Source organism: Leishmania braziliensis, chromosome 36 (genome assembly GCF_000002845.2).
Source record: "Leishmania braziliensis MHOM/BR/75/M2904 complete genome, chromosome 36".
Taxonomy (NCBI): Eukaryota; Euglenozoa; class Kinetoplastea; order Trypanosomatida; family Trypanosomatidae; genus Leishmania; species Leishmania braziliensis.
The window spans coordinates 894,755-914,314 of NC_009327.2; the positions used below are offsets into that span (position 1 = coordinate 894,755).

The 19,560-nt window shown below is 56.7% G+C and overlaps 6 protein-coding genes across 6 annotated transcripts; all 6 read left to right on the forward strand.

Moving 5' to 3' along the window:
• Positions 1-2,120: 2,120 nt before the first annotated feature.
• LBRM_35_2400 (conserved hypothetical protein) lies at positions 2,121-2,510 on the forward strand (the record flags this gene model as incomplete). The annotated part of the gene is made up of 1 exon (XM_001568810.1): positions 2,121-2,510. The coding sequence occupies one exon, from the start codon at positions 2,121-2,123 to the stop codon at positions 2,508-2,510; it is 390 nt and encodes a 129-aa protein (XP_001568860.1).
• A 1,065-nt stretch (positions 2,511-3,575) lies between these two features.
• LBRM_35_2410 (conserved hypothetical protein) lies at positions 3,576-5,861 on the forward strand (the record flags this gene model as incomplete). The annotated part of the gene is made up of 1 exon (XM_001568811.1): positions 3,576-5,861. The coding sequence occupies one exon, from the start codon at positions 3,576-3,578 to the stop codon at positions 5,859-5,861; it is 2,286 nt and encodes a 761-aa protein (XP_001568861.1).
• A 1,617-nt stretch (positions 5,862-7,478) lies between these two features.
• LBRM_35_2420 (protein-tyrosine phosphatase 1-like protein) lies at positions 7,479-9,035 on the forward strand (the record flags this gene model as incomplete). The annotated part of the gene is made up of 1 exon (XM_001568812.1): positions 7,479-9,035. The coding sequence occupies one exon, from the start codon at positions 7,479-7,481 to the stop codon at positions 9,033-9,035; it is 1,557 nt and encodes a 518-aa protein (XP_001568862.1).
• Positions 9,036-11,551: 2,516 nt separating this feature from the next.
• On the forward strand, positions 11,552-13,327 carry LBRM_35_2430 (conserved hypothetical protein; the record flags this gene model as incomplete). The annotated part of the gene is made up of 1 exon (XM_001568813.1): positions 11,552-13,327. The coding sequence occupies one exon, from the start codon at positions 11,552-11,554 to the stop codon at positions 13,325-13,327; it is 1,776 nt and encodes a 591-aa protein (XP_001568863.1).
• Positions 13,328-13,988: 661 nt separating this feature from the next.
• Positions 13,989-15,890, forward strand: LBRM_35_2440 (conserved hypothetical protein; the record flags this gene model as incomplete). Its single annotated transcript, XM_001568814.1, has 1 exon — positions 13,989-15,890. One exon carries the CDS (start codon positions 13,989-13,991, stop codon positions 15,888-15,890), a length of 1,902 nt encoding a protein of 633 aa, XP_001568864.1.
• Positions 15,891-16,755: 865 nt separating this feature from the next.
• On the forward strand, positions 16,756-18,282 carry LBRM_35_2450 (conserved hypothetical protein; the record flags this gene model as incomplete). The annotated part of the gene is made up of 1 exon (XM_001568815.1): positions 16,756-18,282. The coding sequence occupies one exon, from the start codon at positions 16,756-16,758 to the stop codon at positions 18,280-18,282; it is 1,527 nt and encodes a 508-aa protein (XP_001568865.1).
• Between the last annotated feature and the right edge of the window lie 1,278 nt (positions 18,283-19,560).

A 19,560-nucleotide genomic window follows, 5' to 3' on the forward strand; every position in this document is an offset into this window, starting at 1 on the left:
TTTCCTCCTCTACAACGGGCAGTTGAAAGGCCAAAAAAAAAAAAGTGATACGTTCAATGCGCAGATTATTTCTTCTGTGATTTGGTAATGTCATGAGGTGACGGTGCCACACAGCTAACTCTTGGATAAGCGCGCGGGAGGAGATGCGCATGCGACACGGCTCTGAGCTCTACACCTCTCTACCTCCAGTGCTGCACCATATTGAGAACGACATTCCTGCATCGCGGGGATGATCAGCATCCGCATTCGCTATTTTGCACGTTCATAGACACGATGCCAACCGTGGCCCCAGAAGCGTACAAAAAATCCTGTACAACCTTTGTCACCCTAACAGTCTCGACCAAACTACTCGCTGCACCTTTTCCTCGCCAAGACTCCTCGCTCAGGCACGCGTACACAGCCCAGTAAACCCGTACACACAACCCCTCTGGTTTATCACATGGCGCTCTCGAAGTGACTTCATGCAGGCATCCGCAAAGGCTGGCACCAGAGTGCTGGTGAGCCAGAGAGAAAACATGGCAGCTACTGAGTGTACCACTCTACCTTGAAGTCAAGAGGTTTTCTATACCGATGGTATTTCTCCTATTTAAGCCTTCGAGTGAAGCTGTTATAATCCCGTGCCGCACATGTGCACCGTAGGCGGGACGATTCATGCACAGCGAAGATACGAGAGACGCCGCCTGCCCTGCGTTGCGAGTGCGCTGGCTGCACCGCGCTGTGATGATTCCAACAATGCAATGTATCTCCGTTACCGGACACGGTCGCTGACGACACGCGCTGATTCAAATAACCAAGATCTGCTATGAATGCGTGTGTGCTGCTGCGTGTTTGCCCCCCCCCCCCTCTCCTCCTTTCCTTCTCCCCCCTCTCGTGCTTCTGCATGCGCTGGGCCAACCGCAGGATGACAAAAATGTTGCATTGTAGTGTGCGCTGAGCTGGACGCCTGCTGAGAAATCAAACATATCGCAAATCACTCCACTCTGAGGGCTGCCAAGTGCGTGTAGGGGTCTTGTGCTGTGTGTGGTGTGGGAGAGAGGGGTGCGGGAGCTGCGCTGGCAGGTCCAGTGCCGACGGTGACCGTGCACTGCTTGCCCCCGCCGTGCGACGCTGTTATAATCCCGTGCCGCACATGTGCACCGTAGGCGGGACGATTCATGCACAGCGAAGATAGGAGAGACGCCGCCTGCCCTGCGTTGCGAGTGCGCTGGCTGCACCGCGCTGTGATGATTCCAACAATGCAATGTATCTCCGTTACCGGACACGGTCGCTGACGACACGCGCTGATTCAAATAACCAAGATCTGCTATGAATGCGTGTGTGAACGGCTAACTCGTCTTTTAAGTATCGCTATCATTTTGTTTGGTGACTTGTGTTTGCCATGAGTTGTAGTGTATGTTAACCTGCTGTCGTGAACGCGACTCCTGGGTGCTTTGATAATGCCAGGAAATGAAAATAGAGGTGTATTGACATAATGGAAGCTGTGGGTGATGTGGCGTTTAATGCCAACCGATGTGCGGGTGTATTCTGGTGGGTGATGCTGGCCTTTACTCTCCTTGGCAAGGCTGTTCCTTCACTCTGTAGGGAAAGTGATGCTGTTATGCACTGCCACAACACAAGAGTTAATTCAAGCTTCAGTATTGCACGTCCATTATCGGGGTGTTTAACAGAGATGATACACCACACCGCCGCTCCTCTCTGTACCGTGCCAGGACCTGCCACTCCGCCCTCTGGCTCTCTCTCTCTCTGATAACTCTGTTTATGCTGGTCTCATCGTGCAGGTCACTCACATGCTTCTTGGGGGGAAATACAGGTACACAGCGCTTCAGCGGATCACCTCAATACAAGTCCCCACTTTCACACAGCTACCCACTCCGGGGGAGTCTCAACGGGTGATCATTCGACTACACAAACTCGCATTGCATGATCCTGGCCTCCTTGACCGCCTCTAAGACTTGTGCACTTACGCCTCCCCCTCCCCCCACACATACACACACACCTGCAACGAAGGCATTTGTGGCGTTCTGCATTGTGCGCTCCCTCCCTCCCCCTGCCGTCTAGACGTTGGGTCCCCCCCTTTCTCCGCCTTCCCACCAAACAAGAGGAGCGCAAGCGCCGTCGCAATGGCGGACGAGGAGGACTACGATGTGGAGCTGAATAAGAACGAGGTGAGTAAAATCGAACGTCCGGAACGGCTGATCGAAATTCTCCAGCACGACACAAGCCGGGCGCTCACGGGGGAGATGGCAGAACACGCGCAGGCGGTGCTCGACTTCATGCCGGCCGAACACACCTACAAGGATGTAGCGGTGAAATTGAAGCGTCGACTTGACGACACGTACGGCGGAACCTGGCATGTCATTGTAGGCAAACACTTCGGCGCTAACGTCACGAATGACGATAACACGCTCATCAACATGAAGATCAATGGTGTGTACTTCTTAGCCATGCGCTCTGGTCCACCGGATCGGCCGCACGATATTGCTGAAAATGAAGCCGTCACGGTGGAGTAATACGAACGGAGAAAGCTGAAGGCCTGCTAGCGCTCAATAGAAGGCAAAAGTGACGAGGGGTGAGACATCGGAGACCCAAAAAAGAACGCCTAGGGTTCTGGAGGAGGTGGCAAGCCCTGTTGTGTGTGAAGACTGCGGTGGCGCCCTTCCCAGAGAGATGCTTCGTACATTCTGTTTACCAACGCACGGCGCTCTCCCCCCTCTTCCTATCCTGTTCTCGCAGCGCGTAAGTCTTTTCAGTTTGATGTACAGCTTTTGTTTGTGTCTCCGTATGTGTGTCGGATGCTCATGTGCGTGTGGTTCTTGGCGACTTGATGCAATGTCTCGCAGTTCTCTTTGGGTAGGTCTCCGGGGCTGGTGAGAGTCTCTTCGATTCCTGCCACGCTCCACAATGCACACACAAGCACGCACAGAGACATCGTGCACCTTTTCTTCCTTGTTTGACATTCGTTTCAATTGACTATCATCTACAAAACAGCGATTTTTCAACCACAGGGACAACAGTGGGAGATCAACTGTTGTGGGAGGTGTGTGGGTGTCGCTGCCCGCACACGTCAGCAGCATTTCTAAAGCACATACCGCTGCCAGGGACCTCAGATGGCGGTCCATTGCGTGCTTTACGTGATGGGGGGGGGGGGCGAAAGTTGTAACTTAGATGGCGAATTGGTCTCGCTCTCCCTCGTGAGCCTCTCGTGGGTACTGGACAGCGTCTGCGTGGGACAGCAGCTGGCTGCCTCTGGCACTGTCATCGTCGCAGTATTACTCTGCCCTTTCCTATGCAACTTCTTTCTCGTTCGTACTGCCTCTTTGCTTCACCCCTCGCTCTGGGGCTGGGAGCCTACGAGGAGGGATTCTTTGCCGCGCCCCGCCCCCCCCCCCACGTGCGCTTCCCGTTCCCATTTGTTTCCAGCGCGGCTACAAAGACGGACTTGATTGCGTTGTGCGAGCGGGCGTCAAAGGCGGTGAGCGTTTGCCTTAATAATCGTGTCAACAAAAACGCACACCCGCGCCGAACAAATCCGCCTGCATACACAAAAAAAAAGCACGCAGTGATCGGAGAAGCAAATGCCGGCACCAAAGCGCAAGCTGAAGGCCTTTGGAAAGAATCGGCGCGAAATACTGTCGGTGACGACAACGTACGACGAGAATGGCGACTGGGTAGGTACGCCGCATCAAGCCAAGATGCGGCGTGTTGTGAACGAGTCGTTTGACAGGTACTACAGCACATTGCAGCAGCTAGGCCGTATGGTAGCTCGCGCCGTGTATCCGACCTCGACTGACGCCTGCACCTCGTCGGCTTCTTCGAGCGCTGCTGCGCAGGAAGTATCTGCGGATGCTGCCGCATCGCTGTGGATTAAGGAGATGGTGTTATTCCGCACGCCGCTGCTGACAACTTTCTGGATTAACGACACTGATCCCCTCGCCTCTCAGGTGCGGGCCTACATGGAGTCTCTCGACCTGTCGCTTGTGGAGCCGATCTCGTGGTACCCGATCGCTGGCATGGGCTGGAGAATCCTCGCGGACAAGACGGAGTTCCGTAAGCGTCCCGAAATGCAGCCATTGCGGCAGTACTTGATTCGGCAGACGGCTCTCGGCACGATCAACCGACAGGAAGAGGTCTCGATGATTCCGCCGTTTCTGCTCGACATCCAGCCAAACGATGTCTGCCTGGACATGTGCGCATCCCCAGGCTCCAAGACGGCCCAGATGCTGGTAGCGCTTGGGCGCCACAAGGTCGTGCCCTTTGAGTCTGACGCGTCGCCATTCCCCTTCCAGTACGACAGCGATGGCCTCGTGATTGCCAACGAGCTGGACACAAAGCGGGCCAACATGCTAGTGCACCAGGTGAAGCGGCTTCGCCTACTCTTTCCTTTCGCCCTCTTTACAAACCACGATGCACGTTACTTTCCCGAGCTGCCGCTGCAGCCTCAACCCGGTGATGCGGACAAGGCGGCGGCGGCCGGTGCTGAGGTGCTTCGCTTCGACAAGATCCTCTGCGATGTTGTGTGCTCCGGCGACGGCACGCTGCGCAAGGCGCCACACATTTTCAAGATCTGGTCTCCCAGGGAGGCCATTAACCTGCAGAAGCTACAGATCGAGATTGCGCTGCGGGCGTGTCACCTTCTTCGTGTCGGCGGTCGCCTGGTCTACAGCACGTGCTCGCTGAACCCTGTCGAGAACGAGGCGGTGGTAACGCAAATTGTGCACCGCACTCGTGGTGCCCTTCGCCTCGTGGACGCCAGACCACTGCTGCCGCGGCTTGTGTGTGCTCCTGGCATGACAACGTGGACGGTCACGGATGCCAGCGGACGCGTGTTCGCAGCCCCGGAGGGTAACATGCACGAGGCGCTGTTTCCACCCCACACCCCTGGTGGGTACAGCTCCACCGCCGTCGATGCTCTGGACTTGTCGCTGTGCATGCGTCTCTTCCCTACCCACTGCAAAGGTGGTGGCTTCTTTGTGGCTGTACTCGACAAGGTGAGCGAGTTCCGGCTGAAGAAGCTCAAGGAGCTCAAGGTGGAGGAGAAAGGCGCCACAACAAATAACGCGGTGGAGGCAGCTACAGAGCAGGCAATCACCATCGGCAGTACTGCTCCTCCAAAGCGCGAAAAGGAGACGCACGTCACGAGTGCCGACGACGCGGCGGCAACCGCGGACGCCGGTGGCGATGGGCTGGAGGCGGAGTTGACCACTACGCCTAAGCCGACCAAGCCCATGTCTTTGCCGCCCCAGTATGTTGGCGCACCGGCGGAGATCCAGCGCGTCATCAGCGACTTTTACGACGTCCCGCAGTTTCCCATGCAACTTCTGTTTGTGCGCACCGCCCAGGGCGAGCGCGACTTGCGGTTGTCCCCTGGCTCGGTATGCAGCATTGTCTCTCGCATGGCCGCGCATGTGCTGCGGCACAAAACGGACAATGTCATCATCGTCTCTGCCGGGCTGCGCGTTATTGCGTTTGAGTCTCTGGACAAGGGCTGGCGCATCACGAGCGAGTCTGCGCTCCTCTTCGCAAAGCTGATGCGCCGTTCCTCACGCCTCGTACGCGTCCCTGTCACTCTCATTCAGGACATGATTGTGAGTGGTGGGAAGCTGAAGGAAAAGCTGCTCGAAAGTGTCGAGGATACGCAGCTGCGCAGAAGACTTGAGGGCTTGTCGATTGGTGCCTTCCTGCTGGAGATTGAGGCACCCAAGGCGCTGGGTGGAGTATTCTACTCGGTTGCCCTGCGCGCTCACTCGCGCATTCAGCTCCTCATAAACCACGAGGACCTGGAGGGTGTGCAGCTGCGTCTCGGCGAAGAGCTGGTAGCCTCGGAAGAGAGTCCAAATGTGGAAAAGGAAGACGATGGGTGAGAAAGGAAGCGAGGTACGTACAAGGACTGAAATTTGCCACACCCCTTTGTCACCTGTGCGAGGACGATACGCAGCCGTCGAGATCTGCAGACCACGCGCAGGCGCGTCTCTGCTTGGGAGGGGGAGGGGAGGTGTAGTACTCATGTCAACGGCGGTTCAGCCGCTAGAAGAGTATTCCTTTTTTTTCCTTTTTTTGCTGTGGAATAAATCGCCTCTAACGTACGTAAGACAGAAGAAAGAAAAAGGGAAAACGTATTAGAATAAGGGTGGCGAGGAGAGAAGGAAAACCCTCCCAATGAAGCGGAGGGCTCACTCGCATGCATCAAACTATGGAGCACTCCTTGTTTGCACCGATAGGCCGTCAGCTCTTGTTTTGCAGGTAAGCATATTGTTTCAGTGTGCACATGTGATCTGATAAGGACAATGTGCGCCGGCTCCAAGTCCTCCCTTTTTCCCTTCCCCCCTCCTCCCTCCCCCTCCTCATCTGGGGTAGGTAGGTTGCTCACACAAAGATGTGCTCACTTACACCTGAATACACGGCTCTGCCCTCTCGACTACTCTTTGGCTGCGCTTTCCTCTCGATTTTTCTTAGGGTCAGCTGCTGCTCACTACATGATCTAATGGGTCGACAGCATACCCACGCCTTTGCTCGTCTCCTTCGCTTCCTTTAATTGACGCAGTGAGACACAGGTAAACCGCGCGAGTGACAGCGAACAAGACCATCTTCGACGCCTCCGCATTCCAAATCCCCCACTGTTCTCAACCCCTTCACTGTGCCTTCTTGCCGCGCTCATTTTTTCTCTTTGCTTCACTATTTAGAGCTAAAACTGCCAACGGTAGTTTCCTCTCCTCATTTTCCAACTCGAACCGGCTCTCTCGTCACCTACTGGTGTACTTGCGTTTCCTCCCCCCTTTTCGGCGCGTTGTTGGGCCGTAGTGTCTCACTCTTCGCATCTTGTCCTCTCTCTTATTCCTACCCTACTCTCTCTCTCTCTCTCTGTGTGTGTGTAGGTGTGTGAGCGCTGTTCAAAACGTGCCAGCAGAACACATGTCGGTTGCTGTTTGTTGTTGCTGTCCCTTTCCTACCCATCCACCCCTTCTCCTGGGCCACTGCTGAGTGCGAAAAAAAGTATCCCCTCTTTTTTTGTTGCCTGGTTTCTTTGAGCGTTGTTAGATGTCGCTTGATCGTGTATGATCACCACCGCTGTGTTCCTCGATTTCTCTCTCGGCCTGCCCTCCTTGGTGTGTACGTCGTTTCCTTCCTCTCCACTACACCGCTTGGTTTTGTGGGTAATCACCACCGTCTCTTTCGCACGAGGTAGGCGAGGCGATTTCTCGTGCTCAAACACTTACCATCTTCACATCGTAACAAGCAGCCAACACGAGGCAACCAACTTGGTCTTGTAAAAGCCTGCTCAGCTTCCCCACCCCATTATTAATCAGTTCGTTTTTCTCATAAGTTGTGCAGTAGACGACGCTCGCGCTGCTTGCGTGGCGATCATTGAATATTGTTTCTTCCTCGTTTCTCCATACACACATCTGTCTCTGCGCGCTGCGTGGGATCGTCCTTGCACCGTTGTACTCACACGAGGAGCAGGCGTATGGCATAGAGGGGAGATGAGCAATAACGACTCGTGTATTATTCAGCCGATCTTGCTGTCTGAAAGCCCCTCAAGCAGCGGCAGTGAGATTCCCAACTTGTCGTCGCTGACTGCAGAGGCAGCCGCTGCACTTGCACAGCCGTCCTTGAAGATGCAGAACAGCGGCGTCGATGTCTCCGGCAGCGCCAATCTCTCTTACAATAACAACGATCTCGGCAGCAGCACCAGCACGCCTGAGCCCCTCACCAATGCATCGTGTTCTCATAGGGAGCGCAACCCAAAGTTCAACATGTACAAGTTGTCAATCGAGGAGCAGTTCGACCTGATCGAGGAGGAGTTTGCCGCTATCGAGGCGAAAACCATGAACCCGCGGATGTACAACTTTACCACCTCCAACGCCAATCCAGCGAAGAACCGCTACATCAACGTACTCGCCAACGAGGAGACGATCTTCCCTCCAGCGTGCTCGGAATCCGTGCCGCCGACGACGGGTAGTCCACGACTCCCCACGTCCGGCTCTCCACCTTCGATGTCATTGGCGTCGTCGTCGATGAAGTCCCTCACCTCCACAGCACAGAATGTGTGGAAGGCTGCAGAGAAGCGGCTCTTGAGCACACTGCGTAGCGGCGCCTTCGCGAAAGAAGTCGAGGGTAGCAAAGAGTCCACCACCAGCCGCGCTACCAAGCGGCGTCCACAATGCTACATCAACGCCAACGTGGTGGATATGAGTGTGGAGCCTGTGTTTGTGGCCTCGCAGGCGCCGGTGCAGGAGTGCATCGATGACTTTCTCTCCGTCATCTACAGCTGCGAGGTGACCCTGCTGCTGATGTTGACAGAGGTGGAAGAGACAGGCTTTGTGAAGGCAGACCGGTACTGGCCAGCCGACAGCGCGCCCGCTGGCAGGATCGAGTCGTTCGGCAACATGTGCGTGTACAAGGACCAGGAGGACCCGTATACGTACGACGCCACACACGAACTTGTACGAAGGCCATTCTACATACGACCCTCGGCCACGTCGACGGCGCGCGCACACAAGATCGTTATGTATCAGTATGTGGGCTGGCCTGACCGCGGCGTTCCCGACAGCACCGACTCTTTCGAGGAGCTCTTGAAGATCATTCGGCAGTATGTAGTGGCCCCATCGGCCCCCCGTGATTCCGTGGCTGGGCTGGAGAACGCCCCCCGCAACCCCATCACCACCAGCAACGCCAACAGCACCGGAAGTGACACGAGAGCTGGCAAACTCACGCCTCCAGTCTTTGTGCACTGCAGTGCTGGCATTGGCCGCACCGGCACCCTCATCGGTGCCTACACGGCCATCAAGCTGACGGAGGCGGGGTTGCTGGCAAATACAAGTATCCGGCGCATCGTGACAGACATGCGCAAGGCTCGCTTTGGCATGGTGCAGCGCGTGGAGCAGTACATGTTTCTCTACATGATCGTGCTGCAGCACTTGGGGATAGACGTGCGCAAGTTCAGCGCATGCATGCAGCCACGAGCGGACATGTATAATATGCGGTGGATGGAGGCAAAGCAGAAGGCGCTCCTCGAGGCCCGGATGGCGAAACGGTAAGAACAAACCAAAAAAGCAAAAGAAGGATGAAGGACAAATGAGTGATTGGCTCCGATGGCTACATGGGTGTGTCGGAGGGGGGGGAGGAGATGCTTCCTTCGCAGGAGCTGTGAAAACAAGGGTGTTGCCGGTAATCTTCACAAGGACGCGATCTGGACGGAGAGGTCTAAAGCAACTCTCCTCGTGGTTCCTTGCCCACCCTTGAATAAGGTGTACGCGCATCTCGAGAATGAGTGTGGCCTTGCTGTTGGCGTTCCCTGACTGTGATGAGGAAAACGTGATCGCCGCTTAGGGGCTTGGCTAATTGAGAAAGCGTAGGCTCAAGGGCATGACACAGCGCAGTGTGTTAGCTCGCCTCGCTTTATTGGGCAAACCTAGGACACACCATATTAAGATGGGCGAGTTCTGTGCGCCACACGTCTCGGAGTCGGCGGGACCGTGATGAGCCACCTCACCCCCTCCTTCTACCCCTTCCCGTGCACAGAGCGACTCTCCCTTTCTCCTTAATGTAAACTGTGCTTCGTCACGTCAACGTGCGTGAACCCAGATCGGTCGGTGATGAAACCTCTCGAGTGAGGAGCGCGCGAAGGCACGCACGTGTGGGTGATCACGCCTAGGGAGGTGACATCGGGGGCCCCTTTCTGCCCCCTCCCGGTCTTGCTATCAATGCACTCGCTGTGGACTGGTTTGTGTGCGCGTGTTCCTGCAGTGTAGGCGGTCACCTCTTTTTCGTTTTTTTTTGCTTCCTTTTCGATGGCTTTCGCGTGGACGGTCGTCCATCTCCCAAACGCTTCCACGCAAGCACCCAACCCTCATGACCTCGCGGAAGGCGTGCAGGGCGGAGGAGAAGGGGGGGGGTGTATGCGACACCGCTCGGACAACATTGGCGGCAACAGAAGAAGAAAAGAAACGCTCGCGAATGCGAATAAAGAGAAGACGTGACCACAAACAAGCCTACAAGCGCTCATGCAGCACCTCGTACTGCGTTGTCAGACCGAGACAGCGGGAAACCATTCATCCTTGACTTTCTCGAAGGCGACATAAAGGGAATAGATAGAGCAAGGAGAGGGAGGTGACAGGCTTAGCCCCCTCTCCTCCTCGTTCTAGGAGCACAGTCTTATAACCCCTGTCTCACCACCACCACCACCAAGCCACAATGCTGGTGTGCCATGGGTAGGGGAGTGCGCGTCTGTCTTCGCTGCTGCACACAGCCGTGACAGTGACTTCAAAAAGAAACGGGAACTCTTGTAAAGATTTGCAGGTCACCTTCCCTTCAACTCGTCTGAAAATTCTGCGCCTCTCATACACGCCTTCGACATCCACCGGCCACCACATCGCCAGCACCGCATCCTAAAACAGGGCAAAAAAGCTGAGAAAGGGGGGAAAGGCACCAGAGAGAAAAAAAGCGAAGGAAGAGGCGAGAGCGGACGCAATCGACTTGCCTCCGTAAAAGTAGGAACGCTGCATAGGCCCCCTTACTGACGACTAGAGCGGTAGTGCAACACACACACACACACACGCACTGATCTACAATGGATAGAAAACGCAGACAGTATATACCACCGGCGCTAGGAGGCTCGCCAGCCCCTACCACTGACACAACCACGGCGGCCTCCGCAGCTGAGAAGGCCACCAAGCGGCTCATCAGCCTCCGAAGTAGCGCACGTCCACCGGATCCGTCGCGACCGACGCAGACCTCCCCGCGCGCACAAGCGACGCGTGAGCAAGCCATGACAGGCGTACACCGACACGCGTCATCCCTAAACTTGGGATGCTCGCAGGTATGTGTGTCCACCCCTAGGGATGATGCGTACTCCGGCAGCGCCACCACCACAACGGCTTTCACTGCCACGGGTCTGCCGCAGACGTATAGAGACGACTCACTCTCCCTTCCACGCCCTCGCGCGTACGCAGCGCCGCCGCAATCGTCGTCGGCATCATCACCATCGCCAGCTGCTGCCGCCGCATCCGCCGCGGCAGCAGCTGCTGCATTGCTGAAGATCCGAAACCAAACAAGCAACAAAACAACAGCTGGCACCGCTACCAGCGGTCACCCCTCGTCTTCAGAGCACATGTCACAGTCATCGTCGTGGCACTTGGCCACTAGGCCCTCACCAACACTCTCTCTGCAGCGACCCCCGTCTGTCATCACCTTAATCAATCATCCTGCGGGAGAAGCGAAGGAGCGGAATTACCCCGCCACCGCTACCGCGAACCTGCCGTGGCAGCATGTGTTCCCATCCTCGTCATCATCGCCTCTCCTTCAATCGAGTGCGCCTCGGCTAGCAATGGACATGTGCCAAGAGGTGCTGGGACTGGGCAGTGACGAGGCTAGATACAACGATGCCGTAGGGACCATGTCGATGATACAAGCGGGGCTAAAGCGGCCGCGCGACTCTAACGTCTCCCCAATATCGGATGATGAGGATGACGGACACGGTAACACCGTCGCTTCCTCACCATCCTCTCCGGGCTCCTCCTCTTCCTCCACTGACAAAGCATCGGCGCCGCCGCCAATGAGCAACGACATGTGCGCAGGGGTACCTCGTGTACCCGCAAGGGGCGAGGATATGGCGCAGGGTGGCGAAGGGTGCGATGAGGGCTCGGCAACGCGTCCCATTGCGGTGCGGACAGGTTTTCTTCCACGGCCTGGTAGTAGATATGCAAGCACCGCTTCGCGGCAACAGCAGCAGCTTCTCGAGCTTGCAACTATGCCTCAGTACCCGTTTCCACCGCTGAACAGAGCCACCACGGCGCCAGAGGATGAGATTCAGAGGTCGGCGTTCGGTCGAAACACGGAGGAGGACGAGGAGACGGACGCCGATGATGAGATTGGAGAAGAGGATGGGGACGGCCGCTGCGGGTACGTGATGCAAAGTGACCCGCTTCGTGTCTCGCTGGATTTAGCGCAAGTAAGAAAGGTGGCATCGCTCGCAAGGACGGCGGCGACTGTCGCGGCAGATAGCGATGGTGCCGTGCAACAAGCGGAAGAGGCGGAAGCAATACTCACGGGTGCCCAGGAGGGGAGTGCGTCGCATTGCCACGCGCAGCTAGATGACACGAATACCTGCAGTCTTGAAGCAGAATGTGACGTGCGCGAAGTCTCGAAAGCACGCGCTCGCTTGGAGAAACGAGGATGGGACGATATTCATCGGCGCGCGATGCAAGCGGCTACCACACCTACACCACCATCGGAGCTTCTCCTCGACCTCCTTCAGCATCTCCCCAGCGCGCCGGGACGTGCGATTTACGACCGAAGCAACTGCCCACCCACCACCGTGGCTAGCGGCTTCAACGAAGACTTTCACAAGTGCGTGCAGAAGCTCATGACACACATAGTACTGCAGCGCGATGGCCGCACCGGCAATGCAGAACCACCCTCCATCCCCGTTGCTGGTGCAGCGGTGGCGCAGCAAGTCAACGCCTCCCCTGGCCCTCGCGGCAGCACGCAACGAAAGGGTGCAAGGCAAAACCCAAAGGTGGCTGAGACCGAGCAGCTTGCTGAAGTCGTCGAGAGAGGTATTGCACCCGATGTGCGCGATGTGGTAGCCTACGCCCAATTCGTCATGCAAGAGCGGCTGCACCAAGAGCAGCGGAAGAAGTCAAATTATCGCTCGACACTTTTGAGGACGGCAGTCGGAGAGTCGGAAGAGGACCGCTGCGCTGAGGATGGGGTACGCGCTAACGTCGACGTGCTGACCTCCGATCAGCACCAACAGCTTGCTAAGCTGCGAGCGGTGGTTGAGAAGAAGCTCAGCCTTATGCGCACTGCTGCGGAAGCAACGGACGAAGTAGGCGAGGCCGAGAGGGAGGCCCTGCGCACGCAGCGCACAAATAAGAAGAGGGGAAACGAGGACGGCTCAAACGAGATGCTACTCCCTAATGATGTGACTCCGCAGGAACCCAAGGCAGTGCTTGTCGCGGCTCACACACGATTCATGGACGTCGTGCGCAGCGCTGCAGCGAGCCGCCGCGAGAAAGTAGAAGCAACCCAGGCTGCAGAACAACGGCTGGAGGCCGCTGTGGCCACGTGGAGGAAGTCCTACGACACGCTGCTGACGCGCGAGCGGCATCGTCGCCAAGCCGGGCAGAGACAAGACAAGCAGTCACGGGCAGAGGCACTGCTTCAGGCACTGCAGCTGCAGCAGGTAAATCCCCAGAAGGTGCAACGCCATCAACCCCCAGCTGACCTGTGGGGGATGGCGAAGGGGATGCGCAAAAAAGAGCGCAAGCACCTAAACAAGCTTGTCAAGGCGGCGGCTAATGCATTCCCCCTCCCACCCTTCAAGTAACCTCCACCTCCACCGTACTTTTCTCAGTAGCGCCGCTCACTCTCCTTCGCCTCCCTATCACTTTTTCGCTACCGCCGTCATCACGGACGGACCGCAAGACGTAGGGGGTGGTGCGGAAGGGAGAAATTGAGCACAGCAGCGAGGAAAGACAGTGCGAGGGTGTTGCGGCCCTCTCCGCACCCCCTCCCCCCGAAATGCAAACATACTCACATCTGCAGAAGCACATATAATAAGCGCACACTCCGCAAGACATCTCTGCCCGATAGCATTGAGAGGAGGAGAAAGGAAGCTGCTTGATTATGCATGTCCCTGCATAGGAGCTGAGATGCTTGTCGGCAGCGCTTGTGCACCTCGTGTTTGTCTTCGCTCGTAAATTTCTTTCGTTGCCGTTTTCAGCGATTCTCATCAGCTGGACCCTCGTTGTCGACACTGACACTTCCTTTCGCTGTTGCTGCTACTCTTGTTGTCGCTGTAGCACCAGTCGCTCATGACGCTGCCCTCACTGCTGGGCGCTTTGTCGACTCATTTTCTGCACTCTTCTCCCCCTCCCTCCCTTCTCCTCCGCTGCTTCCAAATTTCAGAAGCAGCGGAATGAAGGGAGTGTCTCTGCAGCAGGGTTCCATTCCCGGTCTCTCTCCTTTCATAGCCCCCACTCCACAGCATGGAGGCGCTCTTCTACGACCACGCCGCCACCAGCACGGCAACTCGCCAGGCTGACCTTCGCCAGGCCATGCAAGCATTTCTGGTGGACACTGCCTCGCGGTCGGCCGTTCAGCTCATCGCCCTCCTCGTCCGCATTCCCACCCCGTCTACCGTTTCTGTGGCTACCGACAGTGTTAGCGGCAGCCGCACCACCAGCAGCACATGTGCATCGCAGGAGGGCGGGGCTGTGACGACACGGGACGCCGCGACAGGTGAGGCAGCGGCAGCGGCGCCCCGTCGTAGTCGAACCGTGCAAAAGCTGGCGTGGTGCGCCTGGGAAGCTGATCGACGACTTCGTCAAGCAGCCGAGGACGCGGCGGAGATCAACATGTGGATCGCTCACGGTGAATTCTCTGCGTCACTGAAACCCAGTGCCAGGCTCACCAGGCCGTCTATCAGCAGCCCTTTCGTCGTCACAGCGGCCTTCTTGGCTCCGTATACGCGTGGCGACCTAGTTGTCTATGAGAGCTGGCAGCGCTGTGCCGAGGTGTGCACCGAGACACCAGCCGCTAGCGTGGCGCGCGGCTCCGCGTCGAGAACCACTCGAACAGTCTCACCACTGCACCGTGCTAGCCTCATCGCCCTTTCGCTCGGGGCTCCATCTCTGTTGCTGTCATGGGCGGAGCGACCAACTCGCTGTCACCTCGATAGCCTCCTCCTTCCCCATCAGACTCTTCTGCTGGATCTGTCGTGGTGGTTAGCAGCGGCTAGCGGGAGCGTAGGCACAGCGAACGATACGGCAGCCGGCAGCCGAGTTAGCAACTCGGTGTTGCGAGACATATTTATCAACGACGTGCAGCCTTCTCTAAAATTGCCGAAGGGAGACAGTCGGTGCGCCGTCTGGATCTCGTATACCACCATCTTGGCATCACTCCACCCGCAGGTGATGGGCAGGAGCGAGGGCGCCAACGGTGACAACGGAAACGTCGACGTGCGCGTAGCAGGAAGTGCGTCACGACGGGGTCGTGGTTGGAACACGCTGTGTGGCGACGTCTCCGGCGTGGATGAGCAGGCATTCATGAAGACATACGCCCTGATCCGCCACCTGCTCAGCTCACTCAACGCCAGCCACTCTGGTGCTGTGGGCCGCACGCACTTTCTGCGCACTGTCCTGAGCTACGGCGGCCCTTCTTCTGCTTTGCGGCGCCAGCTCGTACACACCTGCAGTCGCGCCGCGCATGGTGTCATGGCGACCGATGCAGCGCTGCTGCGCACTCGGTCTCTTGTTGACGTACACGCCTTGTTTGGCGTACTCGCCGGCCAGGACAAGGTAAACATGTACAGTGAGGCCGCTGCGTTCGTGCGCACGGCACGACGTCGTGCTAGCGCCGGCCCGGAATTGCAACAACGGCGTCAACGTAGTGCTGTTCAAAGCGCATGGGTGCAGGTGGCCTCGTCCCCCTCTCCCGGCACTGAACAGAAGGCGGTGGCTCGTGTTTCAACAAGTGTACGTGACAACGCTTTCGTGGATCGAGGTGCCAGAGCGCTTGCACGAAAACTACGACTGTGGGAGCGCAAACGACTGGGCAAAGGGGGGAAGCGAGGCGTGCACGTGCGTCCGCGCGACAAGGCAGCAAAGAGGACAATGAAGCGAGCGCATGCTGAAGCCGGCGGTGCTGATTCTGAGCGCTTTCTCATGCACGCTGTTGAAAGGGCTAGTCGAGCAGCGGCGAACCACAGGGCAGGGAAAAAGCGCGGAGCTGAGCCGCTGGTAGGTGGGGACGGCTGCCCTTCAGCCTCCACCACCAGAGTGGCGCTACGGCCGCAGAAGCAGAGGCGAACGAATGCGGCGGCTGTCAGCGTTGGGCTGACCACTGACACAGCTCTTAGCTGGTGCGAGGATGCGACTGGTAGTGGCTGAAGTAGATGAGCTTCTACTGCCGCGCTCATCTGTGTCCGTCTGCTAAGAAGCGCGCAAAAATGAAATACTTGTGGCTTCTTCTTCTTCGATCTCCTTTGTTTCCTATGTAGCAAGGAGGCTGTCGACGTAACAGGCATTAGCGTGTGTAGGTAACGCATATATGTACGTGTAGACGATTGAGACACACTCGGCCCTTTGCACTTAAGAGGTGCAAGCTACATTCACGAAAGTGTCGAACAAGGACAGTGGCGCTGTAGCATCGTCTTACGCCTTCCAGCCTCCCCCTGGTGAACCGCTCCCTTCTCTCTCTATAGTCTCTTTTACGCCGTTTCTGCAAGAGAGTGGGGTGGGTGTGGAGACCCACAGACAGAAGTGGAGGAGACACAAAGACAGCGTCAGTGCACCGTCTTCATTCACCGCCCCTCATCACTGGTCGCTTTTCATCATCATCATGTTTTTTTTTTTTGCTCTCGCCCCATCTCCCGTTCTATACCCTCCTCTCCGTCTCTCTGCTTTGTCATCATGCCGCACGTCCACGTGTGCGGGCTTGAGCGCAGCAACCAATTGAAGAACGATTTTTGTCAGACACTCGAGTACCCACGTAGCAGCGACGGCAGGAATCAGCACGGTAGGTAGCAGCCATCCCATCAGCCACAGAGCCCCCCTCTCCCTCCCCCACCGTTTCTCGCTCTATTTCCATTTCTCTTAGGCAACTTTAGCAGAAAGAGAAAACGCGCATCACCCTCTTTTTCAATCCACCCTCACTTCACCTGGCGCAGCACGCTCGCTGCAACGTATTTCCTCACTTTTTTCTCGCCACACGCGACCTCTTTTGCTTTCTTCTTCTGCCTCTCTTGTCAAGAAGATGAGTAAGGTTTACACTGATAAGCAGGGTAACGGGAAGCTCGGCAAGAACCTGACGTCAACGGATGCGGGCTTTCCCATAAGGGGAGGAAATGAGTATAGCTCCAACTTCAACTATTATCCACCGGCAGATGTCAACTACGAGCAGTTTAGTGGAACACCAGCAGACGGTACCCTGCTTTACCCCGAGGTGACGTCGAATGCAGCTCAGGCACCGAGGCTCAGTCGCTTCCGCATTCGGGGCTTCAAGGACGTGTGGGCCAGCATCGCGTTTGCCATATTTGTGCTCTTTTCGATTGCATGGAGCATTGTGCAACTCGCCACGTACCGCTTCGACCCTGATACGAGCGGGAGGTCTCCGTTCAGTTCGGCGAGCGGGCCTAGACTGATGTGGATCGTAATTGCGTGTCTCCTGTCTGCCGGTGCCTCCGTGATCAGCTCCTCTGCGTTGCTCATCGTCGCGCAGCGCATTCCAGTCCAGATGATCTACGTTGCGAACATCATGACGATTTTAATGTTTTTGGCCTCTGCCGTGGCGGCGTTCTTGCGGCTCAACATTATCGTTGGCCTTCTCATGGTCATCTGTACGATCTTTCAGGCTGTCTGGTTCTTCCTCGTCCGCGATCGCATCCCATTCGCGGCCGCGCTGCTGCGAACATCGGCGAGGCTGATCAGCACTTACAAGTCCACGTTTGTGCTGAACCTTGTTTTGTGCGTGGTGACGCTCGGTTACGTCGTGCTCTGGGGCTACGGTGTGGCGGCGCCGATCGACCGCTTCTACAAGGGAACAGCCAACGGCGGCTACGGATTTGTGATTGCCGTGCTCGTCTTCTCCTTAATGTGGGTGTCGCAGGTGATGCCGAACGTCATGCATGTGACGACCTCCGGTCTGGTGGCGACGTGGTACTTTGCCGGCTCGAACAACATGCCGCGCAACCCCACGCTGGCCTCTTTTAAGCGCGCCATAACGACGAGCTTTGGCTCCATCTGCTTTGGTTCCCTCGTGGTTGCCATCATTCAGTTTATTCGCTGGCTGGTTGAGAGCTCCGGCAGCGACTACGAGAATGGATTCCTGCGTTGCTTGCTGGAGTGTATGTTGCGATGCCTTCAGAGCATTGTCGAATACCTCAACCGCTACGCGTTCGTGCACGTCGCGATCTACGGCTGCGGCTACATCGAAGGTGCAAAGCGGACCTTCGCACTGTGCAAGCAGTGCTTCTTTGCCGCCTACTTCAACGACTGCCTCCTGGCGCCGACGCTCAACATGTTCCTCTTCGCCATTTCTCTGCTCTATGCGCTGATCGCTGGCGTAGTCTCCAGGTCGTGGCCGATTGGCGTGCTCGTGTTCTGCGTAGCAGCGATGGTGCATTCACTCTTTTTTGTGCCCGTGGATAGCGCTGTGACGACGGTGTTCGTGTGTTTTGCGGAGTTCCCCGATGCGCTGCGTGAGTCAGACCCGGAGCTGTACGCCGCCATCTACGCCGCGGACGCGAACGGCACGAATAACAACGCTCTGCCACCGGTGTAAGCAACAGCCACGACGTATGCTGCTCAAAAGGGGTGAAAGCCGCGACGGCACCGTAGCTGAGCTGACTTCGAACCATCAATCAAGAGAAAGATATGCTCTGCTTTTCTGCTTTCACTTTGTATGCTTATTGGAGGCAACTGCTGTGGTCCACAATCGTGCCCCACTGTCAATTCCAACGTTGTCGTTTTTTCTTCCTTCTTGTCTTTTACGTTGTCTCTATCTTTACCTACGCGATTGGTTTGTTTCCGCTCCGCCACCCATTGCCACTCCGCCCTCTTCGCTCTCTCATTGCTTTAGCCAGTGGGCCCCCAAGGTGTGACGACATTTTTGACCGAGAGTGTGCGTGTGTGCGTAGTTCGGGGCGTCTTCGTTGCGTGGGGTGTGTTGTCATGTTGGCTCTCCTCTCTATTAGCGTGTTGTTGGCGCCTCCATCGTTTGTTTGCTTCGCTGTCGCTGTCCTTTTTCAGTGCTTTGGTTCGCTTTCTAACGTTCACATCGCGTGCAAACTGGAGGGATCCATTATAGCCTCCTCCGTCAGTACCTCTCCTATCCGCTTCTCCTTTGTCCGTCACGGTACGTGAAGAACGGGCTCGTGCTGTACGCTCCTTCTGCTGACTCCTTGTCCCGCACGCTTCTCTTGGGCTTTTTCCTTCCCCTCCCTCCCACTTGTTTCTCTCTCATTCTCTTTTTGCTCGCGTGTGTGCGTGTGCGGGTTGATGCGCTTCGCCCATCTGTAGCACCGACGCGTGTCTTTTGTGTGTGTGTGTGTGTGTTTTCGCTCGTTTCCATTTTCGCTTCTCTTTTTGTTGTTGTTTTCCTCCAGCTGCCGCACATGCGTATGTTGGCGTCTGTGGAGAGGAGGAGGAGAAGAGACACCTATGCATGGGCAAGAAGGTGGGGTGCCTGGAATGAACTTGCACTGTGGATCATGTCTTACACTTTCGAAAATTGGCTTCCGCTCACGTACCCTCCCCCCTCCCCCCACGCACACGCATACAAGTAGTTATTCGCCCGTAATGTCTTTTGGCGAATACTTGCTGCCCCGTCGTTGGCACATGGTAATATTCCTATTCAGTCCCCTTGCTGCCGCGTTGCCAGAGTGGCGGCTCTTGGCTTTGCCGTTCGCTTTTCGCCAGTGGGACCACAACAACGTACGATGAAACAAGAACCCGTGCTCGTCTCGGTGTCTACATACGCGTGGCAGCACGAAGAGCCTCCTCCTTCCGCTTTTCACTTCCCCCTCAAGATTCACTCACCTCGCCTCCCACTCGACGGTTC